General features: G+C 44.7%; 1 protein-coding gene across 3 annotated transcripts in view; it reads right to left on the reverse strand.

Moving 5' to 3' along the window:
• The window catches only part of usp25 (ubiquitin specific peptidase 25), a 201,872-nt gene that overhangs the window by 27,055 nt on the left and 149,978 nt on the right, over positions 1-24,839 (reverse strand). For all 3 annotated transcript variants that reach the window (XM_072585756.1, XM_072585755.1, XM_072585757.1), the window contains 2 exons: positions 20,586-20,664; positions 12,770-12,849 (listed from right to left, as the gene is read on the reverse strand). In XM_072585756.1, coding sequence (XP_072441857.1) covers positions 12,770-12,849; positions 20,586-20,664 — 159 coding nt within the window. The remainder of the gene's footprint in view (positions 1-12,769; positions 12,850-20,585; positions 20,665-24,839) is intronic.

The following is a 24,839-nucleotide window of genomic DNA, read 5'->3' on the forward strand; positions in this document are numbered from 1 at the left end:
GGCTGAGAAGATTAGGGTGAACCCAAAGATGTTCTTTATGTATAATAAAGAAGAAAGAATAACTAGAGAGAGAATAGGACCCCTCCAGGACCAAAGTGGACATGTATGTGCACAACCACAGGAGATGGGTGAGGTCCTCAATGAATATTTCTCCTCTGTGTTTCCCATGGAGAAAGACAAGATGATTTGGGAAGTTAGCTGTCAAATCTTGGGGACAGTCTATATTACAGTAGAAGCGGTGTTGGATATATTAGAATGTATGAAGGTGACTAAATCTCATGGTCCTGACCAGATACATCCAAGAACACTGCACGAAACTCAAGAAGAAATTGTGGGGGCCCTGGCTGATATGTTTGCATCATTGTTAGCCACGGGTGAAGTTCCGGAAGACTGGAGGATAGCGAATGTTGTGTCTGTATTTAAGAAGAGCTGCAAAGAAAAGCATGGAACTATAGACCAGTAAGTTATTTGACAAGATTCTGAGAGATAACGGATAGATGCATTTGGAAAGACAAGATTTGACTGGGAATAGTCAGCATGGCTTTGTGTGTGGGAGATCATGCCTCACAAATTTGTTAGAGGTCTTTGATGAAGTGACGAGGGCAGGGCAGTAGACGTAGTCTATATGGATTTCAGTAAGGCGTTTAATAAGGTTTCACATGGTGGGCTGCTCTGGAAGGTTTGATCACATGGAATCCAGGATAAGCTGGCAAACTGGATACATAATTGGTTTGGTGGTAGAAAGCAGTGGGTAATAGTGGAAAGATGCTTGTCGGACTGGAGGCCTGTGAATGGCAGAGAGCCTCGGGGGTCGGTGCTGTTTGTCATTAATATCAATGATTTGGATGAGAATGTATAAGGCATGATTAGTATGTTCGCAGATGACATTAAAATAGGCAGTATCATGGTCAGTGAGGAAGGTTACCACAAATTATAGCAGGACCTTGAGCAGCTGGGGGAAAGGGCCAAATAATGGCAAATGGAGTTTAATATAGATAAGTTTAAATTCTTGCATTTTGGAAAGTCAAATCAATGTAGGAGGTTTCATGTTGAATGTTAGGGCCTTAAGGAGTCCAGTGAAACAGAGGGACCTTGGGGTTCATATACACAGTTCTCTGGAAGTGGTAGACAGGGCACTGAGGAAGGCATATGGCGCACAGGCCTTCATCAGTCAGGGCATTTAGTATAGGAGATGAGAAGTTATGTTGCCATTATACAGGACGGTTGGTGAGGTCACGCTTGGAGTAGAGTGTTCAGTTTTGGTCACCTAGCTATAGGAAGGATTTTATTATTGGAAAGAGTGCAGATGAAATTTACAAAGATGCTACCAGGACTCAACAGTCTGCGCTATAGGGAGAAGTTGGACAAGCCAGGACCTTTTTCTTTATAGTGTAGGAAACTGAGGGGGGAATCTTATAAAAGTGTATAAGATCATGAGAAGTATGGAGAGGGTGAATGCACTCAATCTTTTTTCCCAGGGTTGGGGAATCGAGGATTCGAGTTTAAGGTTAGAGGGGAAAGAATAAAATGGAACCTGAGGGGCAACATTTTTACACAGAGGGTGATACACGTATGGAATGAGCTGCCAGCGGAAGTGGTTGAGGTGTGTAAATAAACAACACTTAAAAGGCATTGGGACAAATACATTGATAAAAAAGGATTAGAAGGACGTGAGCCAAGTGCAGGGAAACGGGATTAGCATGGATGGAGATTTTGGTTGGCATTGACCAATAGGGGCCAAAGGGTTGTCTGTAGGACTCTATGACTTAAGAGCAAGAGCTTATATTTATACAGCTCCTTTAACAGTAATATAAGGCACCTCATAGAAGTACCGTTAAACAAAATTTGACACCAAGCTGAATGAAGAGATGCAGGGTCAAAGGCTTGATCAAAGAGGCAGGATTTAAGGAGCATCTACATGGAGGCAAGCAAGGCAGGGAGGAGAAGCATAGGGAGGAAATTCCATAGCTTCAGCCAAAATGACTCAAGGCATAGTCCCCACAGTTGAGTAACTGATATTGGGGTGCTCTAGAAGTCAAAGTAAAAGCAGCTCAGGTATCGCAGAGGGTTGTAGGGCTTGTCAAGAAATCCTCTAGTTATATTTCTTTCGTATTGAGCAAGTCAGCATTTTCTGTGAAAGGTGACATTCAGAGCACATTCAGATCCACAAGTTGTTAGATGACAACAGTCAATTCTGCAGGGTTACATATTGCAAGATTTTCAATAAGCCCTGAAGTGGAGTTCAAAGACTCAAACAGAGACCAACAGTAGGTGAGTATGTGAATGAGATACAGGGTCGCCTTTATATATTAATTTTTAGCTGTACTGTAGGAAAGACCACTGAACTACATGAAATTGGTTCAGCTGCAGTGCTCAAAGTAGTCCTGGGGTAGTTAAATAGCCTTGTGCAGCTGGGGCTAATCTCTGCAGAAATGAACTGCATTGCTGAAAAAGCAACTGAACCACACTCAGATTCTGTGGTGGGGAAACCTGGGAGAAGTCTGTAGTAGGTGAAAACCAGTGAAGGGACTGCTTTCAAATGGTTCACACAGGCACCAAAGACACAAGTGAAGGTTCAGTAGCAGATAACCTGTAACAGCAGTGAAGTCAGATGATGATGCAATAGTGGAAACAGCAGTCTTAGCGATGACATGATTGTAAGGTGTAAACAAAAATCAAGAAAATAAGTATCCCTGGAAATGAATGCACTCATTGTACTGGAGCTCCATGAGACCATCAGATATAGGTGGTCATCAGACAATTCGGTCATTCTGCCATTCAGCCCATCAAGTTTGCTCCCCATCTGATCATGGCTGATATTTTCTCAACCCTAATCCCCTACCTTCTCCCTGTAACCCTTGATCCCCTTACTAATCAAAACTCGATCTCTGTCTTAAAGACACTTAATGACTTGGCCTCCACAGCCCTCCGCCGCAATGATTTCCAAAGATTAACCACCCTCTGGCTGAAGAAACTCCTCTTTATCTCAGTTTTAAAATGGCAATACATCACACTGAGGCTGTGACTTTGAGTCCTGATCTCTCCTACAAATGGAAACATCTTCTCCATGTCCACTCTATCTAGGCCTCTCAGTATTCTGGAAGTTTCAAATCAGATCCCCCAAATGTTCTAGATTCCACTGAGTACAGATCCAGAATCATTAGCTGCTCCTCATATGACAGCCTTTCCCCCACAGGATCATCCTTGCAAACCTCCTCTGGAGCCCTCCAATGCCACACACTCTTCTTTTGGCATGGGCCCAAACTGCTCACAATATTCTACATGCAGTGTGACCAGAGCCTTCTACTGCCTCAGCAGTGTGTGTTTATGCTTTTCTATTCTAGCCCTCTTGAAATTGCTGCTGACATTGCATGCACCTTCCTAACTGCCAATGAACCTGCATGTCAACCTTAAAAGAATCTTTAAGTAAGTCTCCCAAGTCCCTTTGTGCTTCAGATTTCCAAAGCCTTTCCCCATTTAGAAAACAGTCTAAGTCTCTATTCTTCCTCCTGAAGTGGACAACCTCACATTTTCCCGTATTACATTCCATCCGCCATTTCTTTGCCCACTCTCCGAGTCTGTCCAAGTCTTTCTGCAGCCTCCCACTTCCTCAATACTACCTGTGTCTCCACCTGTTTTTGTCATCTGCAAACTTAGCAATAATTCCATCAGTTCTTTTGTTCAGATTGTTAATAAAGGCTATTATGTTTTATTCTAATATATAACGTGAATAGCTGTGGTTCCTAACATGGACCCTGCAGAACTCGAGCAGACACTGGCTGTTATCCTGAAAAAGACTCCTTTATCCCCACTCTCTGCCTTCTGCCAGTCAGCCAATCCTCTATCCATGCCAGTAACCTGCCCCCAAACACCATGGGCTCTCATTTTATTTAGGAGCCTCCTTTGCAGCATCTTGTCAAAGGCCTCCTGAAAATCCAAACAGATCACGCCCACTGACTCGTTTTTGTCTAACTTGCACATTACCTCCTCAAAGAATTCTAACAGATTTATCCGGTATGATCTTCCCCTTGATGAAGCCATGCCGACTCAGCCCTATTTCACCTTGCACTTTCAATTATTCCACAATCTCATCTAGATTAGATTAGATTAGATTAGATTACTTACAGTGTGGAAACAGGCCCTTCAGCCCAACATGTCCACACCGACCCGCCGAAGCGCAACCCACCCATACCCCTACATTTACCCCTTACCTAACACTATAGGCACTTTAACATGGCCAATTCACCTGACCTGCACATCTTTGGACTGTGGGAGGAAACCCACGCAGACACGGGGAGAATGTGCAAACTCCACACAGTCAGTCGCCTGAGGCGGGAATTGAACCCGGGTCTCTGGCGCTGTGAGGCAGCAGTGCTAACCACTGTGCCCACCATGCCGCCCACAATCTTTAATAATGGACTCTAAAATCTTACCAACAACCAAACTCAAGCACCAGGCTCCAGCTTCTTGTCTTTTGCCTTCCTCCCTTCTGAAACAGGGCTATTGTCTTAGCCATTTTCCAGTCATCTGGAGCCCACCCTGACTCCAGTGATTCCCGAAAGATCATCACCAATGTCGCTACAATCTCCTCAGCTATCTCCTTCAGAATTCTGGGGTGTAGTACATTTGGTCTGGATGATTTATCCACCAACAGACCTTTCAGCTTCCCCAGCAGCTTCTCCTTAGTGATGGCCACTAGTCTCATCTCTGACCCCTCACTCTCTTGAAGTTCTGGTATTCCGCTGGTGTCTTCCACTGTGAAAACTGACGTAAAGTACCTACTCAGCTCCTCAACCATTCCTTTGTGTCTCCATTATTACTTCTCCAGTCTCATTTTTCTGCAGTCCAATGTCCATTCTTGCCTATTTCTTACCTTTTTCAATCTTCTTTTATACTACTAGCTAGCTTACTTTCATGTTTTATCTTCTCCTCCCTACTACCCTTTTTTAAATTAGGAGCAAATTACTATAGATGCTGGAATCTATACTGAAAACAAAAATTGCCGGAGATCACAGCGGGTCAGGAAGCATTCATGGAGAGGGAGCAAGCTAACATTTCGAGTCTAAATGATTCTTCATCAGAGCTGAAGTGAAGTGTGCAGGGGACAGCATTTATGCCATGAGAGGTGTGGATTGTAGAGTGCTGGGGCAGAAAGGATGTTGACAGTTCAGATTAAGTCCTACGGAGCTTTCACGCAGAGGGTGGTACGTGTATGGAATGAGCTGCCAGAGGAAGTGGTGGAGGCTGGTACAATTGCAACATTTAAGAGGCATTTGGATGGGTATATGAATAGGGAGTGTTTGGAGGGATATGAGCCAGATGCTGGCAGGTGGGACTAGATTAAGTTGGGATATCTGGTCGGCATGGACGGGTTGGACCGAAGGGTCTGTTTCCATGCCGTACATCTCTATGACTCTAAGTGATCGGAATGTGAGAATGGCAGAACAATGGGGTATCTAACTGCTAGACTAGAAAGCTCCTCGGATGCTGCCTGATGTGCTGTGCTTTTCCAGCACCACTCTGACTTAAACTTTGGTTTCCAGCATCTGCAGTCCTCACTTTTGCCTAGAAAGTGGTCCTGGAGAAAAGTGGTGCTGGAAAAGCATAGCAGTTCAGGCAGCATCAGAGGAGCAGGAAAATCGACGTTTTGGGCAAAAGCCCTTCATCAGGAATAAAGGCAGTGAGCCTGAAGGGTGGAGAGATAAATGAGAAGAGGGTGGGGGTGAGGAGAAAGTAGCAGAAAGTACAATAGGTGAGTGGGGGTGGGGATGAAGTTGATAGGTCAGGGAGGAGGGTGGGGGGAAGGTAGCAAAGAGTACGATGGTTGGATGGGGGTGGGATGAAGGTGATAGGTCAGAGAGGAGGGTGGGGTGGATAGGTGGAAAATAAGATAGGTAGGTGGAAAGGTCATGCGGACGGTGCTGAGCTGAAAGTTTGGAACTGGGGTTCCAAACTGGAGTGAGGGAAGGGGAAATGAGGAAACTGGTGAAGTCCACATTGACGCCCTGGGGTTGAAGTGTTCCGAGGTGGAAGATGAGGCGTTCTTCCTCCAGGCGTCTGGTGGTGAGGGAGCGGCGGTGAAGGAGGCCCAGGACCTCCATGTCCTCGGCAGAGTGGGAGGGGGAGTTGAAATGTTGGGCCACGGGGCGGTGTGGTTGATTGGTGCGGGTGTCCCGGAGATGTTCCCTAAAGCGCTCTGCTAGGAGGCGCCCAGTATCCCCAATGTAGAGGAGACCACATCGGGAGCAACGGACACAATAAATGATATTAGTGGATGTGCAGGTAAAACTTTGATGGATGTGGAAGGCTCCTTTAGGGCCTTGGATAGAGGTGAGGGAGGAGGTGTGGCCGCAGGTTTTGCAGTTCCTGCGGTGGCAGGGGAAGGTGCCAGGATGGGAGGGTGGGGTTGTAGGGGGGCGTGGACCTGACCAGGTAGTCACGGAGGGAACGGTCTTTGCAGAAGGGGGAAAGGGGTGGGGAGGGAAATATATCCCTGGTGGTGGGGTCTGTTTGGAGGTGGCGGAAACGTCGGCGGATGATTTGGTTTATGCGAAGGTTGGTAGGGTGGAAGGTGAGCACCAGGGGCATTCTGTCCTTGTTACGGTTGGAGGGGTGGGGTCTGAGGGTAGAGGTGCGGGATGTGGACGAGATGCGTTGGAGGGCATCTTTAACCACATGGGAAAGGAAATTGCGGTCTCTAAAGAAGGAGGTCATCTGGTGTGTTCTGTGGTGGAACTGATGCTCCTGGGAGCAGATACGGTGGAGGCGGAGGAATTCGGAATACGGGATGGCATTTTTGCAAGAGGTAGGGTGGGAAGAGGTGTAATCCAGGTAGCTGTGGGAGTCGGTGGGTTTCTAAAAAATGTCAGTGTCAAGTCGGTCGTCATTAATGGAGATGGAGAGGTCCAGGAAGGGGAGGGAGGTGTCAGAGATGGTCCAGGTAAATTTAAGGTCAGGGTGGAATGTGTTGGTGAAGTTGATGATTTGCTCAACCTCCTCGTGGGAGCACGAGGTGGCGCCAATGCAGTCATCAATGTAGCGGAGGAAGAGGTGGGGAGTGGTGCCGGTGTAATTACGGAAGATCAACTGCTCTACGTAGCCAACAAAGAGACAGGCATAGCTGGGGCCCATACGTGTGCCCATGGCTACGCCTTTGGTCTGGAGGAAGTGGGAGGATTCAAAGGAGAAATTGTTAAGGGTGAGGACCAGTTCGGCTAAACAAATGAGTGTGTCGGTGGAAGGGTACTGTTGGGGACATCGGGAGAGGAAAAAACGGAGGGCTTGGAGGCCCTGGTCATGGTGGATGGAGGTGATGAGGCATTGGGGGCCCAGGAAACGGAATTCTTGGAGGAGGTGGAGGGCGTGGGTGGTGTCTCGAACGTATGTGGGGAGTTCCTGGACTAGGGGATAGGACAATGTCGAGGTAGGTAGAGATGAGTTCAGTGGGGCAGGAGCATGCTGAGACAATGGGTCGGCCAGGGTGGTCAGGCTTGTGGATCTTGGGAAGGAGGTAGAACTGGGCAGTGCGGGATTCCCGGACTATGAGGTTGGAAGCTGTGGGTGGGAGATCTCCTGAGGTGATGAGGTTCTGTATGGTCTGGGAGATGATGGTTTGGTGATGGGGGATGGGGTCATGGTCGAGGGGGCAGTAGGAAGAGGTGTCCTCGAGTTGGCGTTTGGCTTCAGCGGTGTGACATTGAACACTTCTTCTGCCGCCTCCGCCTCCGAGCTTACTTTCACAATCAGGACTCCCGCCCACCTTCCGAGGACCCCTTCGCCCACCTCCAACACACTGCATCCACCTGGACACCCCACGCTGGCCTATTACCTGCCCTCGACCTCTTCATTTCCAACTGCCGCCAGGACATTAACCGCCTCAACCTGTCGTTCCCCTCCCCCACTCCAACCTCTCACCCTCACAACGCGCAGCCCTCCAATCCCTCTGCTCCAATCCCAACCTCACCATCAAGCCAGCGGATAAAGGGGGCGCAGTGGTAGTCTGGTGCACTGACCTCTACACCGCTGAAGCCAAACGCCAACTCGAGGACACCTCCCATGCCCTCCACCTGCTCCAAGAATTCCATTTCCCTGGCCCCCAACGCCTCGTCACCTCCATCCGCCATGACCAGGGCCTCCAAGCCCTCCGTTTTTTTCCTCCCGCTTCCTCCAGACCAAAGGGGTAGCCATGGGCACACGTATGGGCACCAGCTATGCCTGTCTCTTTGTTGGCTACGTAGAGCAGTTGATCTTCTGTAATTACACCGGCACCACTCCCCACCTCTTCCTCCGCTACATTGATGACTGCATTGGCGCCACCTCGTGCTCCCGTGAGGAGGTTGAGCAATTCATCAACTTCACCAACACATTCCACCCTGACCTTAAATTTATCTGGACCATCTCTGACACCTCGTATTCCCAATTCCTCCGCCTCCACCGTATCTGCTCCCAGGAGCGCCAGTTCCACCACAGAACACACCAGATGGCCTCCTTCTTTAGAGACCGCAATTTCCTTTCCCACGTGGTTAAAGATACCCTCCAATGCATCTCGTCCACATCCCGCAGCTCCGCCCACAGACCCCACACCTCCAACCGTAACAAGGACAGAACACCCCTGGTGCTCACCTTCCACCCTACCAACCTTTGCATAAACCAAATCATCCGCTGACATTTCCGCCGCCTCCAAATGGACCCCACCACCAGGGATATATTTCCCTCCCCACCCCTTTCCGCCTTCCGCAAAGACCGTTCCCTCCGTGACTACCTGGTCAGGTCCACGCCCCCCTACAACCTACCCTCCCATCCTGGCACTTTCCCCTGCCACCACAGGAACTGCAAAACCTGCGCCCACACCTCCTCCCTTACCTCTATCCAAGGCCCTAAAGGAGCCTTCCACATCCATCAAAGTTTTACTTGCACATCCACTAATATCATTTATTATATCTGTTGCTCCCGATGCGGTCTCCTCTATATTGGGGAGACTGGGCGCCTCCTAGCAGAGCGCTTTAGGGAACATCTCTGGGACACCCGCACCAATCAACCACACCGCCCCGTGGCCCAACATTTCAACTCCCCCTCCCACTCTGCCGAGGACACGGAGGTCCTGGGCCTCCTTCACTGCCGCTCCCTCACCACCAGATGCCTGGAGGAAGCACGCCTCATCTTCCGCCTCGGAACACTTCAACCCCAGGGCATCAATGTGGACTTCAACAGTTTCCTCATTTCCCCTTCCCCCACCTCACCCTAGTTCCAAACTTCCAGCTCAGCACTGTCCCCATGACTTGTCCGGACTTGTCCTATCTGCCTTTCCACCTATCCACTCCACCCTCTCCTCCCTGACCTATCACCTTCACTCCCTTCCCCACTCTTACCCTCCTCTAGCTTATCTCTCCATGCTTCAGGCTCACTGCCTTTATTCCTGATGAAGGGCTTTTGCCCGAAATGTCGATTTCGAAGCCCCCTCTGTGCAACTGCCTGTCCTTTCAATAGGACATGTATCCTTGGATAATAAGTTCCCAGCCCTGATCCCCTTGCAGCCACATCTCTTTGATATCCTCAAGATTGCACCTGCAAATTTCGTTCTGCACAACAGGCTCATTTAATTAATTCATATGCTGTTTGCATTTAAGTACAACACCCTCAGTCCTGCATTGATTGTTCCCTTCTCAAAATTGTCCCCTTAACCACTCTACCAACTGTTCTCATAATTTTCCATGCAACTGAGCCCCCCAGAGAGCCCTCATTACTCAGTTTAAATCCCTATCCACTTTGAGGTATACAGTTCAATTGAGACCAGGGTGTCTCATTTACTGGATTTACTTTCCGTCTCTTGTCTTTTCTTTCTGGGCGGCTAGCTGGTCATGCAGTTTAAAGTGACAACCACTTTGAGAACATGTTGCCAGGAAGAGGTCAGTAGCTTGGTATTGGAGCTTGGAGAAGGAACCAAAAAGGATGACCTTAGCCTTCCTTAAAACCTACCTCTTGACCTCCCACTCTAAAATTTCCTTATTCGCCAAAAAGTGCTTTGATTATGCTTTATTATATGATAGGTGAAATTCAAATGCAAATCAAATCAATTTTATTGTGGAGAATATTTTCCAGCACCATCACCTTCATAACCTTATACCCACACCTCAGTGAAGATTGAGATTAAGCCTGTGTTAAAGCCTTCTGCTATCTGGGGTGTCTGCCTAAACAGAAAGGGGCTAAGATGAGAACATCATCTCAGAGCAAAACTCCATAATGTCATTCAGACAAAATTCATCAAAATGAAATCACCACATGGACAGCTAGCTTTGGCAGAATTCCCCTGAAATACAGATCATTGGAAAATAAAAAGGTGGAGGCTTCATGGAAATGTAGTTCCATTTGCCTGAAAGAACAAGATTATTTTTAAAGTTTCACCTGAAGGATGATAAACAGTCATTTATTTTTTGATAAACTTCAGGCTTTGTTTTCCCCTCTCCTGATATTTCCCTTCTACTCTAGAAACTCTGAGCACCATGCAGGGGAGATGACTCCACAGGTACACAAGGCATTCTGGCTCCTCACCCATGTCAGATCCTTCACTGGCGAGTCCATTAAAGAAATGCAAGCAGTTTATTTGACAACTGCCCAAACCTACACATTTTTCCAACCATCATTTGCAACATGGTGGTGATTATAATTGTCTAGTAATTGTGCAAAGACACATGACAGGTCAGAAGATGGGAGAGAACATAAAGAGTGCAAAGTATAACCAAAAAAGCTAAAGAAATACAGTACGAGACAAAGCCAGAGAAAATATTAAAAATAGATAGCAAGACGTTGTGCAAATATGTAATAAAAGCGTTAAATTGAGTATTGGTCCGATAAAAATCATGAAGAATAAGGAGATGGAAAATGAATTAAATATGCATTTGCATTAGTCTACACTGTAGTGGATACACGGTGGCTCACTGGTTAGCACTGCTTCCTCACAGCACCTTGGTCCCAGGTTCGATTCCAGCCTTGGGCAACTGTCTGTGTGAAGTTTGTACATTCTCCCCGTGTCTGTGTGGGTTTCCTCCGGGTGCTCCAGCTTCCTCCCACAATCCAAAGATGTGCAGGTCAGGTGAATTGGAGATGCTAAATTGCCCGTAGTGTTAAGTGCATCATTCAGAGGGAAATGGGTCTGGGTGGGTGACTCTTCGGAGGGTCGGTGTGGACTGGTTGGATCGAAGGGCCTGTTTCCACACTGTAGGGAATCTAATCCAATCTAATCTAACTCGTTCGTTTTAGTATGGAGGATTAAGGAAGGACATGAACTAAATGGTGAGAGATTGCAGAGCTCAGAGGCAGTTCTGGCTCTCTTCTTGCATGGATCACAAAAGGTTAGTTCAGTATGCAGGCACAGCAAATAGTTAGGAACGCTAATGCAATATTATTAGTTATTGTAGGGAAACTAAATACAAGAATAGCAAAGTTTTGCTTCAGTTAGGCAGGGCACTGCGAGACCATATTTTCAGTACTCTGTACAGTATTGATCACCTTACTGAGGGAATGGATGCAAATCCATTGTAAGAAAGTTCACATGGAATGAACTGATTGCTTTATGGTGTAAGGTTAGGAAGCTTGGGCTTGTATTTGCTAGAGTTTGGAAGAGGAAGAAGTGACTTGACTGAAACATAAAAGATCCTGAGGGATTTTGAATGGGCAGGCTTGGAGAATATGTTGCCTTTTATGAGAGACTTTAGACCCGGGTGGTCACTGTTCAAAATTCAAGGGTCGCCCATTTAAAACAAACATAAGACAAAATTGTTCCTTTCACAGGATTGGGAGTCTTTGGAACTCTGTTCTTGAAAAATCCTTTAATATTTATAAGGCAGTGGTGGTTAGATTCTTGTTAAGCGGGGTGTGAATGGTGATCAGTGCAGATTTGAGATTACAATCTGATTGATCATGATCCTATTGAATGAAGGAACATTTAGAAGAGCTAAATAGCCTACTGTTGCTCCCTGTTTTCATGTTCAGATGTTAATCCAGATGTGAAACTGCGACCAAATATGATACAGTTGAAGAAGATCAAAGGTATTCTCCTTCATGTGCTAGCCAATCTCACCCAATCAACATCACTAGATTATCTGGCTAATATCACATTGCTTTTGTCAGATGTTACACAGCACAACTTGGCTGCCACACATTCCACAATATAACAGTAACTACCATTCAGCTTGCTGGCTACGAGGGAAGTTATATAAGTGCAAGACCTCTTTTCTTTCTGTATCTATCAGGTATGCAGTCCCTTCACCAACTGAGAAACTGGGGGAAACAGGAAGAACATTTTTTCTAATCTATTGGGCTACAGAGTATATGCAGAGGCTATCAACTGCTGCTGTCACGGAGATGAAATAATTTTCTGGCCCGGCCACCGCCTTGACTCAAGTCGAGGGGAGCAGTCACCAGAGCAAAGAGAGATAGAGAAAAGGAGGGAGGGAGGGGGAGAGAGAGAGAGAGAGAGACAGACAGAGAGACCGGGGAGGGGGGGGGGGGGGAATGAGGGAGAGAGAGAGATTGATGCCAATGGCATGTGTGCCACCTAGAGGAATGAGCAGTCTCTATATAACAGTAAGGACGACGCCATTTCATGCACTTGTAAAAGAATGCAGATGGTAGAAATTCTGAGTGATCAGCTGAAGTTAGCTTGTCTTTCTCAGCTGATGAATTAAACAGAACTGAGCAGAGAGAAGGCGGTTCAAAGTTTCACATTAAAATCAGGGTACACTCACTGTGCTTCTCTTCATCACTGCCTTACCTTTTCTTTTGGAACAGCTCCAGGCCAATCATAATACAAATGGTAATTTCTCGAAATGTTCGGTATTCATGGTGCCATTTCTGTAACAAATGTAAATCACAGCAGTGGAATTTTTACATAATGTGGAAACATAAAACGAACATAAAATACTGAAGCAGATGATAACTATTAGGATGCATCAGCCTACTCCACCACTCAAAAAGTTCACTGGTGATCCGTTTGTGTCTCAAATTCTACATTCTCATCTATCTCCGAGAACCTTTCCTTCCCTGTCACAAATATGTCTACCAACATTAAAAATATCCAATGATCCCACCTCCACTACCTTCTGAGCTCCAAAGTCACACAGCCCTCTGAAAGAATAAATTTCACCTCACCTCTCTCCTAAAAGGTCGACTCCTAATTTCAAACAGTGCCCCCTCCTTCTCGATTGATGCACAAGGGGAAACACCCTTTTCATATCTGGACCATTCAGAATCTGATACAACTCAATTCACTTCTCTAAAATCCAGTGGAAACAAGTCCATCCTATTCCACTAACCCAGGATTCAATCTAGTCAACCTCCTCTACTGCTAAAGGAATAGAGCATCAAAGTCGGGAAATGTTGCTGCAACGGTACAAGGCAGTAGTGAGACCATACCTGGAGCACAGTATTCAGTTTTAGACACCTTACTTGAGGAGAGATGTAATTGTATCAGAGACAGTCAGAGGAGATTCAAAAAACGTTTTTAAAATCACTGAAATCATCGTAAATCAGAATTTGAAAAGGAGAGATTATGATCACCAGGGAATAGGTGCTGATAAAATTATGGGAATTAAAATCTGGGATGGGTTCCATCCCAAGCTGGGTGGCATAGTGGCTCAGTGGTTAGCATGCTGCCTCACAGCGCCAAGGACCCTGGTTCAATTCCACCCTCGGGTGATTGTGTGAAGTTTTCACATTCTCCCCCTGTCTGCATGGGTTTCCTCAGGGTACTCTGGTTTCCTCCCATAGTCCAAAGATGTGCAGGTTAGGCGGACTGGCCATGTTAAATTGCCCAAAGTGTTCAGAGATGTGTAGGCGAGGTGGATTAGCCATGGGAAGTGTTGGGATAGGGGAGGGGATGGAGTGCTTTTCAGGGGTGGTTGGTGTAGAATTGATGATCCAAATGGCCCACTTCCACACTGTAGGGATTCTATTAAAAAATACAGCTGCGTCTGGTTTTAATTTTCCCATTTCCCTACCTTCCGGAAAGGTCACAAAGTAGAAAATATTGAATGTTTCTCCTTGATTCTGGAAAACTATGAGCTGGCCTGCTTAAAATCTAATATGGCAAAACGCTGGAATCCACCATTTTGAAGGTTTTGGTGCCCTTTCTTGCAGAGGGATGTAGTTGTTTTGGAGGCAGTTCAGAGGAGGTTCACTAGATTGATTCCAGAGATGAAGAGTTTGTCTTCGAAGAGAAATTGAGCAGTTAGACCGATACTCATGAGAACTTAGAAGAATAAGAGGAGATCAAATTGAGGTATCGATGATCCTAAAGGGGAGTGGATGCAGAGAAGGTCTTTCCCCTTGTCAGACAATCTAGAATGAGAGGTCATAGTTTTAGGATAAGGGGTGAGGGATTCAAACAGAGATCGGGGGAATTATTTCTTCATAGGATCATGAATCTGTGGAATTCACAATCCCACAGCGTGGTTGATGCTGGGACAATGAGGAAATTTGAGGAGAAAAAAAGGCAGATTCTTAATTAGTAATGAGTTGAAGGATTACAGAGACGGGGCAGGAAAGTAGAGTTGAGGCCAAAATGAGATCAGCCATTATCGCATCCAATGGTGGAGCAGGCTTGAGGGGCTGAATGGCCTCCTCCTGCTCCTAGTTGTTTGGAGTTCTGGGCCACCTCCAATAAGTTTGCATCCTTTCTTAATTAAGGAGATCAAAACTGCAAGCAATATTCAAGCTGTAGTCTCACCAATACCCTGGACAACATGAGCAGAATGTCCTTACTTTTATGTTCAGTGCCTCTTGGAATAAAGGACAGCAACCCATTCCCCTCCTGATAATACCCTGTACCTGCATCAGAACACAGATGGCTTTGCACTTTGGGTTTCAGCAATCATTCGCTGATCCATACTCTGAATTTTCAGTTCCCTACAGTTTCCTTCTCCCACCCAATTTCCAACTCTCCTTAAGAGTATCATTTCCATAATAACCATGATTCAGCGCTGACCTCAGTCAATACTTATGTACTCACACTTTCTAGCTAAAGTCCTTTTGTGCATTCCTAATTGTGCCTTCAGACAATTAAACCTAACTCTAGAATTCTCTCCCTAATTCTCTTCTGAAGAATGAAACTACAGAGAGTTGTGAAAATAGACCAGCCCATTTTACAAACCAGCCTTTCATCCAATGGTTTCATTTGTACTTCTTGCTCCATCAGAAAAGCAACCAACGTAATCAACGACCCTTCCCACCCCAGTTATACTTTCTTCCATCCTCTTCTGTTGGGAAGAAGCTTTAAAGGTTTGTAGACATGTATGGACAGATTAAAAAGCAGCTTCTTCCCCACTGTTATCAAAAATTTTGAATGGACCTCTTTAATGTTAATGTTGATCTCTCTGCACCTGTAACATTGCACTCTATTTTGTTACCCTGATGCACTTGTACAGCATAACCTGCCTGTTAAGCACATAAGCATAGGCGGCATGGTGGCTCAGTGATTAGCACTACTGCCTCACAGCACCAGGGACCTGGGTTCAACTCCCGCCTTGGGTGACTGTCTGTGTGGAGTTTGCACATTCTCCCCGTGTCTGCATGGGTTTCCTCCGGGTGCTCCGGTTTCCTCCCACAGTCCAAAAGACATGCAGGTCAGGTGAACTGGCAATGCTAAATTGCCCACAGTGTTAGGTGTGTTAGTCAGGGGTAAATATAGGGTTGGGGAATATGTCTGGGTGTGTTTCTCTTCGGAGGGTCGGTGGGGACTTGTTGGGCCGAAGGGCCTGTTTTCATACTGTAGGGAATCTAATAAGACAACACTTTTCACTATACCTCTGTATATGTGACACTAATAAATCAAAAATTCTCACTCTATTTTCTTTATCAATTGCTAACTCTGAAGTACAATTACACTTTGCTTTTCATCATGTCATGACACCTTTTCCATTAGTGATATTTCCTCAACTGCCTTTAGATTCTAAACCAGCCCCTACTTAGTCACCAAGATTCCTACCATCAGATTAAAACTGGATCTGATCTTGTTGTAGCAACCCTCTTCTCCTTGTTAATGTGTTATGCTCAAAGCCCTGGTCTGCTATAGTCCCGTGACAATTTTAACACGTAACTCAATGGAAATAGAGTAATTAGATGGGCCAAATGGTCTCCTGTGTTGTTTGATTCCAGGAAAAGCTACACAAGAAAGAACAAGCTTGAATTTTAACAAGTATAGATTCAAGTGCTTCTGTGTCGTATAGTCTCTGTTATAATGTAGGAAAATACAGCAGCCAATCTGCACACAAAGAGATCTAATAAACAGCAATGAAATAAATGATTATTCAAATTGCTTTCATGATACTGGTTGAAGGATAAATATTGGCCAGGATACAGAGGAGAAATTCCCTCTTCTTCTAGTTAATAATCAAATGGGATTTTCTTTACATCTACCCAAGAGGCCAGACACAACCTTAGTTGAGTATCTCATCAGATTGATAGCACCCCTCAATATTACCATGTCAGAGTCAGCTGAGATTATGCACTCAAAATTATGGATGTAAAGACTTGAAATCACAGCCAGCTAACTCAGAATGCTACCCACTGAGCCAAGGCTGACACATAGTGCCATCTGGTCTATTAAAGCCTTAATCAACAGGTGGGCAACATGAAAAATAGATCAAATAAATAAATAAATCTGCTGGGAAAGATTTACTGAAATGCTGCCACCTCCCTTCAATAAATATTCAACATTCTTGCAACAGTGTAAGCCACTTTAAAGCAAACCTGATCATGCAGTTCCAATTTGTCCAGTGCTGTTGCTGTAACCAGCCATGGCCCACAGAAAACATTGCTTATAATCTATTTACACAGTGCATCAAACAGAAAGTGGCACCGGGGCATTTCTGCCATTATTTCCCCAAGGCCCCAATTCTGATGGAAGCTTTCCAATGTCGGTTATTGAAATAAAACAATAATATTAAACAAAAAAGTCTCCTGCATACAGCGCTAGCAGTATGGATGAAAAATTAACACCACAAGGGGCAAGAAGCATGTAATATTCAAGAGTTCTAAATATCAAGCATCATTCTCGCTCTATTTTTTTTCTGGCAATTTGTTTAATTGCAGGGCCGCTTTCAATAATTTTTGGCTTGGCTACAGAGTAATTTAAAAGGGCCAATTTATACGCAGCTTGCATGTGAACACAAGGTTGCTGCTGTGGCTGTGCAGTTTGCAAAGAGCAACTGATCTCCAGTGATTATACCCTCAATGGATTTCAATCATGAGAGCTGTGTGTGTGGACCTAGAGTAAGAGCAGTCACTTCCATTTTACTGTAACCTTCGACAATACCTCTCCATTGTTTAAAGGTATAATTAGCACACAGAAGGCATGACACAGATATTATCACAGAATCATACAAAATTGGATGCCGTTTGGCTATTTGAAAGAGCTATCCACTTAGTCTCTCACACCTTGCTCTATCCCCATAGCACTGCAAATATTTCATAGTTTTATTCAATTTACTAAATCCCCTTTTGAACGTTACCAGTGAATCTGTTTCTAATAGCCCTTCAAGCAACACATATAAATCATAATAATGTACAACGTAGAAGAAAATATAACTTTCCCTCTGCTCCTTTTGTGATTTTCTTTTTTACAAAACCTTAGTACATTGGTTTTTAAATTTACTAAATGTCCTCTACTTTAAAAATTCATTAAAAGATCTAGAATTACAAATCTACTGATGACCCTGAAATCAATGCTGATTATCAGAAAAACCCACCTGGCTCACTAATGCCCTTCAGGGAAGGAAATCTGTTATCCTCATCTGATCTGGCCTACATGGGACTGTAATTTATAGTTATTGTTTGGACTTTGTTGACTTGTGTGTGGAACAGGTGAAACTTTGGAAATTTCTTTGGCAATAGTCCTTGATTGGTCCTTTTTCACATGCTGCTGTGTAGCTTTGTATTGCACTTTGGGCAACTCCGAGTTTCCTACATGTTTTAGTTCCTCATGTGGAATATAGCTTTCGTAAGTCACAAAATCTTGGCGACTGTTTTGGTGAGCGAGACAAGCCACATCTCTTAGAATATTTGACCGATTGACTTTGTCACAGAACGAGTACATGGTCTTTAGACTTTGTTATAGTATTTTAGTTGTTGTTGCAATTTCAGCTCTGAACTCAAACAGTTTGATGGCTGACCGTTAGGAAAAAGCCTTTTCACAACTACCTGCTGTGGTGCCATTTTTCAGGCTTTGGGTTCCACATACTACTGCTGACCAGCTGTCTCAATGCTACTTTATATTCATATTAGAGAGAAATTCTTCTTGAGCCAGATACTGAAACTACTCATAATGCTAGCTAACGCTTGTGTACACACATGCTGTAATAATCCAGTAATTCAGGATGGTTTTCTTTCGAGTTGTGAAATAACTGACATAGAACATAGAACAATACAGGCCCTTCGGCCCACGATGTTGTGCCGAACATTTGTCCGAGCTTAAGCACCCATCCATGTACCTATCCAATTGCCACTTAAAGGTCACCAATGATTCTGACTCTGCCACTCCCACAGGCAGCGCATTCCATGCCCCCACCACTCTCTGGGTAAAGAACCTACCCCTGACATTCCCCCCTATACCTTACACCCTTCACCTTAAATTTATGTCCCCTTGTAACACTCTGTTGTACCTGGGGAAAAAGTCTCTGACTGTCTACTCTATCTATTCCCCTGATCATCTTATAAACCTCTATCAAGTCACCCCTCATCCTTCGCCGTTCCAATTAGAAAAGGCCTAGCACTCTCAACCTATCCTCGTACAACCTATTCTCCATTCCAGGCAACATCCTGGTAAATCTCCTCTGCACCCTCGCCAAAGCTTCCACATCTTTCCTAAAATGAGGCGACCAGAACTGCACACAGTACTCCAAATGTGGCCTTACCAAGGTCCTGTACAGCTGCAACATCACTTCACGACTCTTGAATTCAATCCCTCTGCTAATGAACGCTAATACACCATAGGCCTTCTTACAAGCTCTATCCACCTGAGTGGCAACTTTCAAAGAGCTATGAACATAGACCCCAAGATCCCTCTGCTCCTCCATCTTACTAAGAACCCTACCGTTAACCCTGTATTCCGCATTCTTATTTGTCCTTCCAAAATGGACAACCTCACACTTGACAGGGTTGAACTCCATCTGCCACTCCTCAGCCCAGCTCTGCATCATATCTAAGTCTCTTTGCAGCCGACAACAGCCCTCCTCACTATCCACAACTCCACCAATCTTCGTATCATCTGCAAATTTACTGACCCACCCTTCGACTCCCTCTTCCAAGTCATTAATAAAAAATTACAAACAGCAGAGGACCCAGAACTGATCCCTGTGGAACTCCACTTGTAACTGGGCTCCAGGCTGAATATTTACTATCTACCATCACTCTCTGACTTCGACCGGTTAGCCAGTTCTCTATCCAACTGGCCAAACTTCCCACTATCCCATGCCTCCTGACTTTCTGCATAAGCCTACCATGGGGAACCTTATCAAATGCCTTACTAAAATCCATGTACACTACATGTGGACGTGTTGGGCCAAAGGGCCTGTTTCCACATTGTAGGGAATCTAATCTAATCTAATCTATTTTCAAGGTGACAATACCACAGGCTTATATACATAGACTGGGTTCTATGTTTGCTGATATTACTGTACATTATACATATGCATAGCTGACTGACACAATGACTCCATACAATGAGACAGTGTCTGAAGGTGCGTCAGGTACCAATATACCAAGCATCACATCTCATGATACAGGCCTGCCTGGTTTGGACTCTGTCCTGAAAACACCAAATGACCAAAGTGAGATAATTGTCAACAGAAAAAAACCCAAATAACTGCAGAGGCTGGAAATCAAAAACATAAATAGAAATTGCTGAGAACTGCCTTCTTCTGAACTGAAGAAGGGTCACTGAACCCTAAACATTAACTCTGCTTTCTCTCCACAAATGCTGCCAGACCTGCGGAGTTTTCCCAGTAATTACTGTTTTTGTTTCTTAGTTTGAACAGAAGCTTGATCAGGCACTGACCCGGTGCCAAATAACATCATTAAGCCAGATTATGTGGTCACTTCCTTACTGCTGTTGTGGGACCTTACTATGGGCAAATTGGCTGCCACATTCCGAGCATTACAACCGTCACTGCACTTCAAGGTTATGGAAAACAAATAGAAATGCCCATGCTCAAAGATCGGTCAGAACTGAGGAACTTGCCATCTGACATGGCTGAGACAAGTAGCTTAGATTCTTTCAAAAGGAAGTGGACAAGTGCATGAGAGAAAACTGGAATAGAATGATGCAGGGGGCTGAAATGAGGCAGATGGTCTGAGGAAATTTGGGGTGAAATATAAACACAAGCACATGCTAGGCAGGTAGAATGGATTGTTTCGATGCTCTGTATTCCATTTAAGTAACCATAGATAAAGAATGCCCAAATCGAACAATGTACCAACAAAAATGTTCCTAAGCACAAAAAAGCTACCATTTATAAAAGCCACTTCAAAAACCCATTCAAGAAGTTGATATCTGAAATCATTTGGGTACTTTCCTACATTGTTCCTTCACTTACCTCGTACTCCTCCATGTTGACCTCTTTAGGTTTGATCAGCTCAAGTTTGGCCCGTGCTATTTTCATTACACTGCGACATCTGAAATACATTGGGAGTGTAATTAGCTTGTGTTTCAGACGAACACAAAAGAAAATAGGAAACAGGAGCAGATCATTTGTCCCTTGAACTTGCTCCAACATTCACAATGACCACAGATTACCTTTGCCTTCAAATGCCATTTTCCCACCTGCTCCTCATATGCTTTGGTTCCCTCAGAGACCATAAGTTGGAAATCTCAGCCTTAAATATCTTCAGCAAAGAACCATCCATAATCTTTTGGGATGAAGAAATTTACCCATCCTTAAAAGATCAACTCCCTACCCTGAGACTGTGCTGATGTTATAGACTCATTAGCCAGGGACAACCAAAGAAAATTTGTTTAGCCTCCCATCACAGATCAACTCTCTCATTCCTGGGGCTAATTTAGTGGAGCTTCATTGTACCGTCAGTAAGGCAAGTAAATCCTGCCTTAGGTTTGGAGTAGAGAGGCAGGAGGCTGGAAGAACACAGCAAGACAGGCAGCGTCAGGTGGTGGAGAAGCTGACGTTTTGGGTGCAAACCTTCTTCAGGGCCTTAGGTATGGAGAGCTAACCTGCACAAGTGGTCTCACTAATTGCAACAAGACTTCCTTATTCTTGTACGCCAATCTTCTTGCAATAACAATCCATATACCATTTATCTTCCTAATTAAGGTTCAGTGCTCCTTGCATCTAAGTCTCTTCTGAATATCAACATTAAAAAGGTTTTGTGCCTTTTAAAACCTACTCTGTTTTTCTATTCATACTCCCAAAATGTACGCACTTGCCCACATTAGGCTTCACCTGCTACCTTGCTTCACATTCACTTAACCTGTCTATATCTCTTTGTATTTTCTTTGTATCTTCCTCATGGCTTACATTCCAATCCTGCTTGTAATGATCAACAAATACAAATATATTACACTCGGTCTATTTGTTTAGATAACACAGATTGTAAAGAGAACTCTTCAAATCATAAGATCCCTACAGTGTGGAAGCAGGCCATTCAGCCCATTAAGTCCACAACGACCCTCCAAAAAGCATGCCCTCCCCATCCTATATCTGTGATCCTGCATCTCCTATGGCCAATCCACCCAGCCTGCAAATCCCTGGACACTATAGGTAGTTTACTATGGCCAATCCATCAAACCCACACGTCTTTGGACTGTGGGAGGAAACCAGAGCACCTACAGGAAACTCACGCAGACATGGGGAGAATAGGCAAACTCCGTACAGTCACCAGAGGCTGGAATTGAATCTGGGTCCCTGGCGCTGAGGCAGCAGTGCTAACCACTGAGCCACCATACCACCCCCTGCATCTTGGATGTAGGCCATTGGTTTCTGAGCATTTGCAGTTTTTAGTCCTAATAAGCCAGGAGTGGATCTGTTTTGCTGAGTTTGTGTTTTAAACAGATTTTTGTCAAACATTTTGAATTATTTCTTTAAATGTCATGGTTTGTTTATAACCATGTCTTTTAGTCAAATATCAAGTCAACTTTAACCAACTCGCTCCACATATCTAGTTGGTTTTGTTTAAGATCCTTGCTTCGGACGGAAACATGACACTTTGAAACTTAAGATGAAGTTCAATTACATTAAAGGTCATTTTTTCTCAGAGGATCTTTTATGACAAGATTACTAATTGAATCTGCCTTAATCTATGATATTAGATATAAAACAGATTTATTCTTAATAGATTCCACAATGTATGCTTCACAAAACTGTCATGATGGCTTTCTACAAACCCTTCATCCATGCTATTTTTGCCAGTTTGATTTGTTCGGTTTACGAGATTAAAGCATATTAAGTTTATTGCACTGCCTTTTATTTCACTTATTCCTTGTTTAGTGCTCAGCTCATTGATGTAACTACTATTAGGGGGTCTATAACTTACTCCCACCAGTTTTTTATGACCTTCATTATTCCTAAACTTCAGCCACACAGATTCTAATCCCTGATCTTCTCCACCCAAGATCCTTTCCCATTGCTGTCCTTATGTTATCCTTTGTACTCAAAGATTCTCATGTAACTGACAACAGAAAACACTGGCACTTATTCACTCCTCTCAGAGAAAACCCAAAGCACTTTCCCCGAACAGAAATTTGACTGGAGTGCAGGTAATCTTTTGTCAGAAAACACAGTATCTTGGTGTGGTTGCTAACGCTTGTCACCTTCAAGAGGGTTGAAAATGTGTTGCTGGAAAAGCGCAGCAGGTCAGGCAGCATCCAAGGAACAGGAGAATTGGCGTTTCGGGCATAAGCCCTTCTTCAGGAATATTCCCCTATTCCTTGGATGCTGCCTGACCTGCTGCGCCTTTCCAGCAACACATTTTCAGCTCTGATCTCCAGCATCTGCAGTCCTCACTTTCACCTTCCAGAGGGTGCCAAACAGGTTCCTGACTCAAGCACAGATTGCATTATATAGATGGTAAATGGATTAATATGTAACAAATTCTTGGACTATGAGATCTCCTCATCTGGTTTCAAACAACTGACAGGGTCATGGGTGAATGTTCCAATTTTTTTTCTCTCTACATGTTTAGTGAATGGTACTCTCAGTTCTGGGTTCGAGCTTTGTAGGTTCAGTTCTCTATCCTGACTGAGACTTGAGTACAAAAATCTAGACTGCCACTCTGATCCAGTGCTCGGGGTGCCGCATTGTCACTGGTGCCATAAATTAGATCAAATGTTGAACTGAAATCATGTCTGCCTTCTATTATTATAGATCCCAGCATAATTCCTGGCCAATATTTGGTCCTCAGTTGTTATCACGAAACAGATTATTTGGCCAACATGTTGGTGTTTGTGGAAGCTGGTAATGTGTAATTTGGCTGTCATCTTTCAGAGTCAAAAGGTGTGGTGCTGGAAAAGCACAGCCAGTCAGGCAGCACCCGAGGAGCAGGAGAATCAACGTTTCGTCAGCATAAGCTCTTCATCAGGAAGTTTCTCGTCATCACATTCCTGATGAAGAGCCTATGCTCAAACTCTCCTGCTCCTCAGATGCTGCCTGACTGGATGTGCTTTTCCAGCACCACACCTTTTGACTCTGATCTCCAGCATCTGCAGTCCTCTCTTTCTCCCTGTCATCTTTCATACAACAGTATGTTTAAAAAGAACTTTGAGTTCTGAAGAAGGGTTACTGGAACTCTGCTTTCTCTCCACCGCTGCTGCCAGACCTGCTGAGTTTTCCTAGCTAATTCTGTTTTTGTTTAATAATAACTTCATCGGCTGTGAAGTACTTTGGGATTTAGGATTTATGTAAAAGCAAATATTTCATTTTTCTGCGTTTTATTCATCCTGGGATTCTTTTTTATTCTCTCTGACTTTATGCCTCTTGCAGGGGATTGCTTAATGGCTGTTGGTGAATGGTGCAGGTATGGGGAGAGGTGTGCAATTCTTCATAATGGTACTCCATCCATCAAGTGCATTGGTCAAATTTGACACACCAGCTGGCCACTTTCATAGATTTACGTGAACATTTATTTGCCTGTACTGGCTGTGTAGGACCAGCATAAGAAATCCCCATTCATCTCTCCTCAGTCTTTTAAAAAATTATTCCATGGCGTTTTGATACAACATGCCCAAGTCTCCTGAACTGGCTTCACTAAATCCAAACAGTGGCGCTGGGGATAATGCAGCACTTTCTCAGCACACTGCTAGTATGCGAGCTGGGGTTATACATTAAACCTGCAACACAGTTTGAGTCTGCAGACTCTTCATTGAGTTCCATAGCCCAGGTCACCACAGGGCTGCTCTCTCAATACAGAGAGATGACTGATGGCGCTTTAACCAGAGGGTCACCATGCCTCAGGCGAGGAGAGAGGTTGAGAAGGAGAGTGCGTCATGGTAATCTCAACCAGTGTAGGGACTGAACCCATGCAGTTGGCATCATTGTCATCACCAAAAACCACCCAGCCACGTGAGCTAACCAGCTCCCTTCATTCAGGTGGAAACATCACCAACCAATAACCTGACAGCATGCTTCTGTAAGGCTATCTAATGACACTGATTAAAAGAGGAATTGTCTTTCCCTGTGCTCTCTCCTTCCTCACCTAAGCCCCTCTAGCTTATTTTTTTTAATGTGGTAGGTGACAGCTCCCCATTCCCCAGAATGTCAGGTCAAGTGGTCACGCTGCCTGAATGAGCCTGGACATTATCAATGGGGTCAGAGCTCAGCTCCAAGCTGTCTTCAGCTGGC

This window comes from Chiloscyllium punctatum, chromosome 15 (assembly GCF_047496795.1).
Source record: "Chiloscyllium punctatum isolate Juve2018m chromosome 15, sChiPun1.3, whole genome shotgun sequence".
In the NCBI taxonomy this organism is placed as follows: Eukaryota; Metazoa; Chordata; class Chondrichthyes; order Orectolobiformes; family Hemiscylliidae; genus Chiloscyllium; species Chiloscyllium punctatum.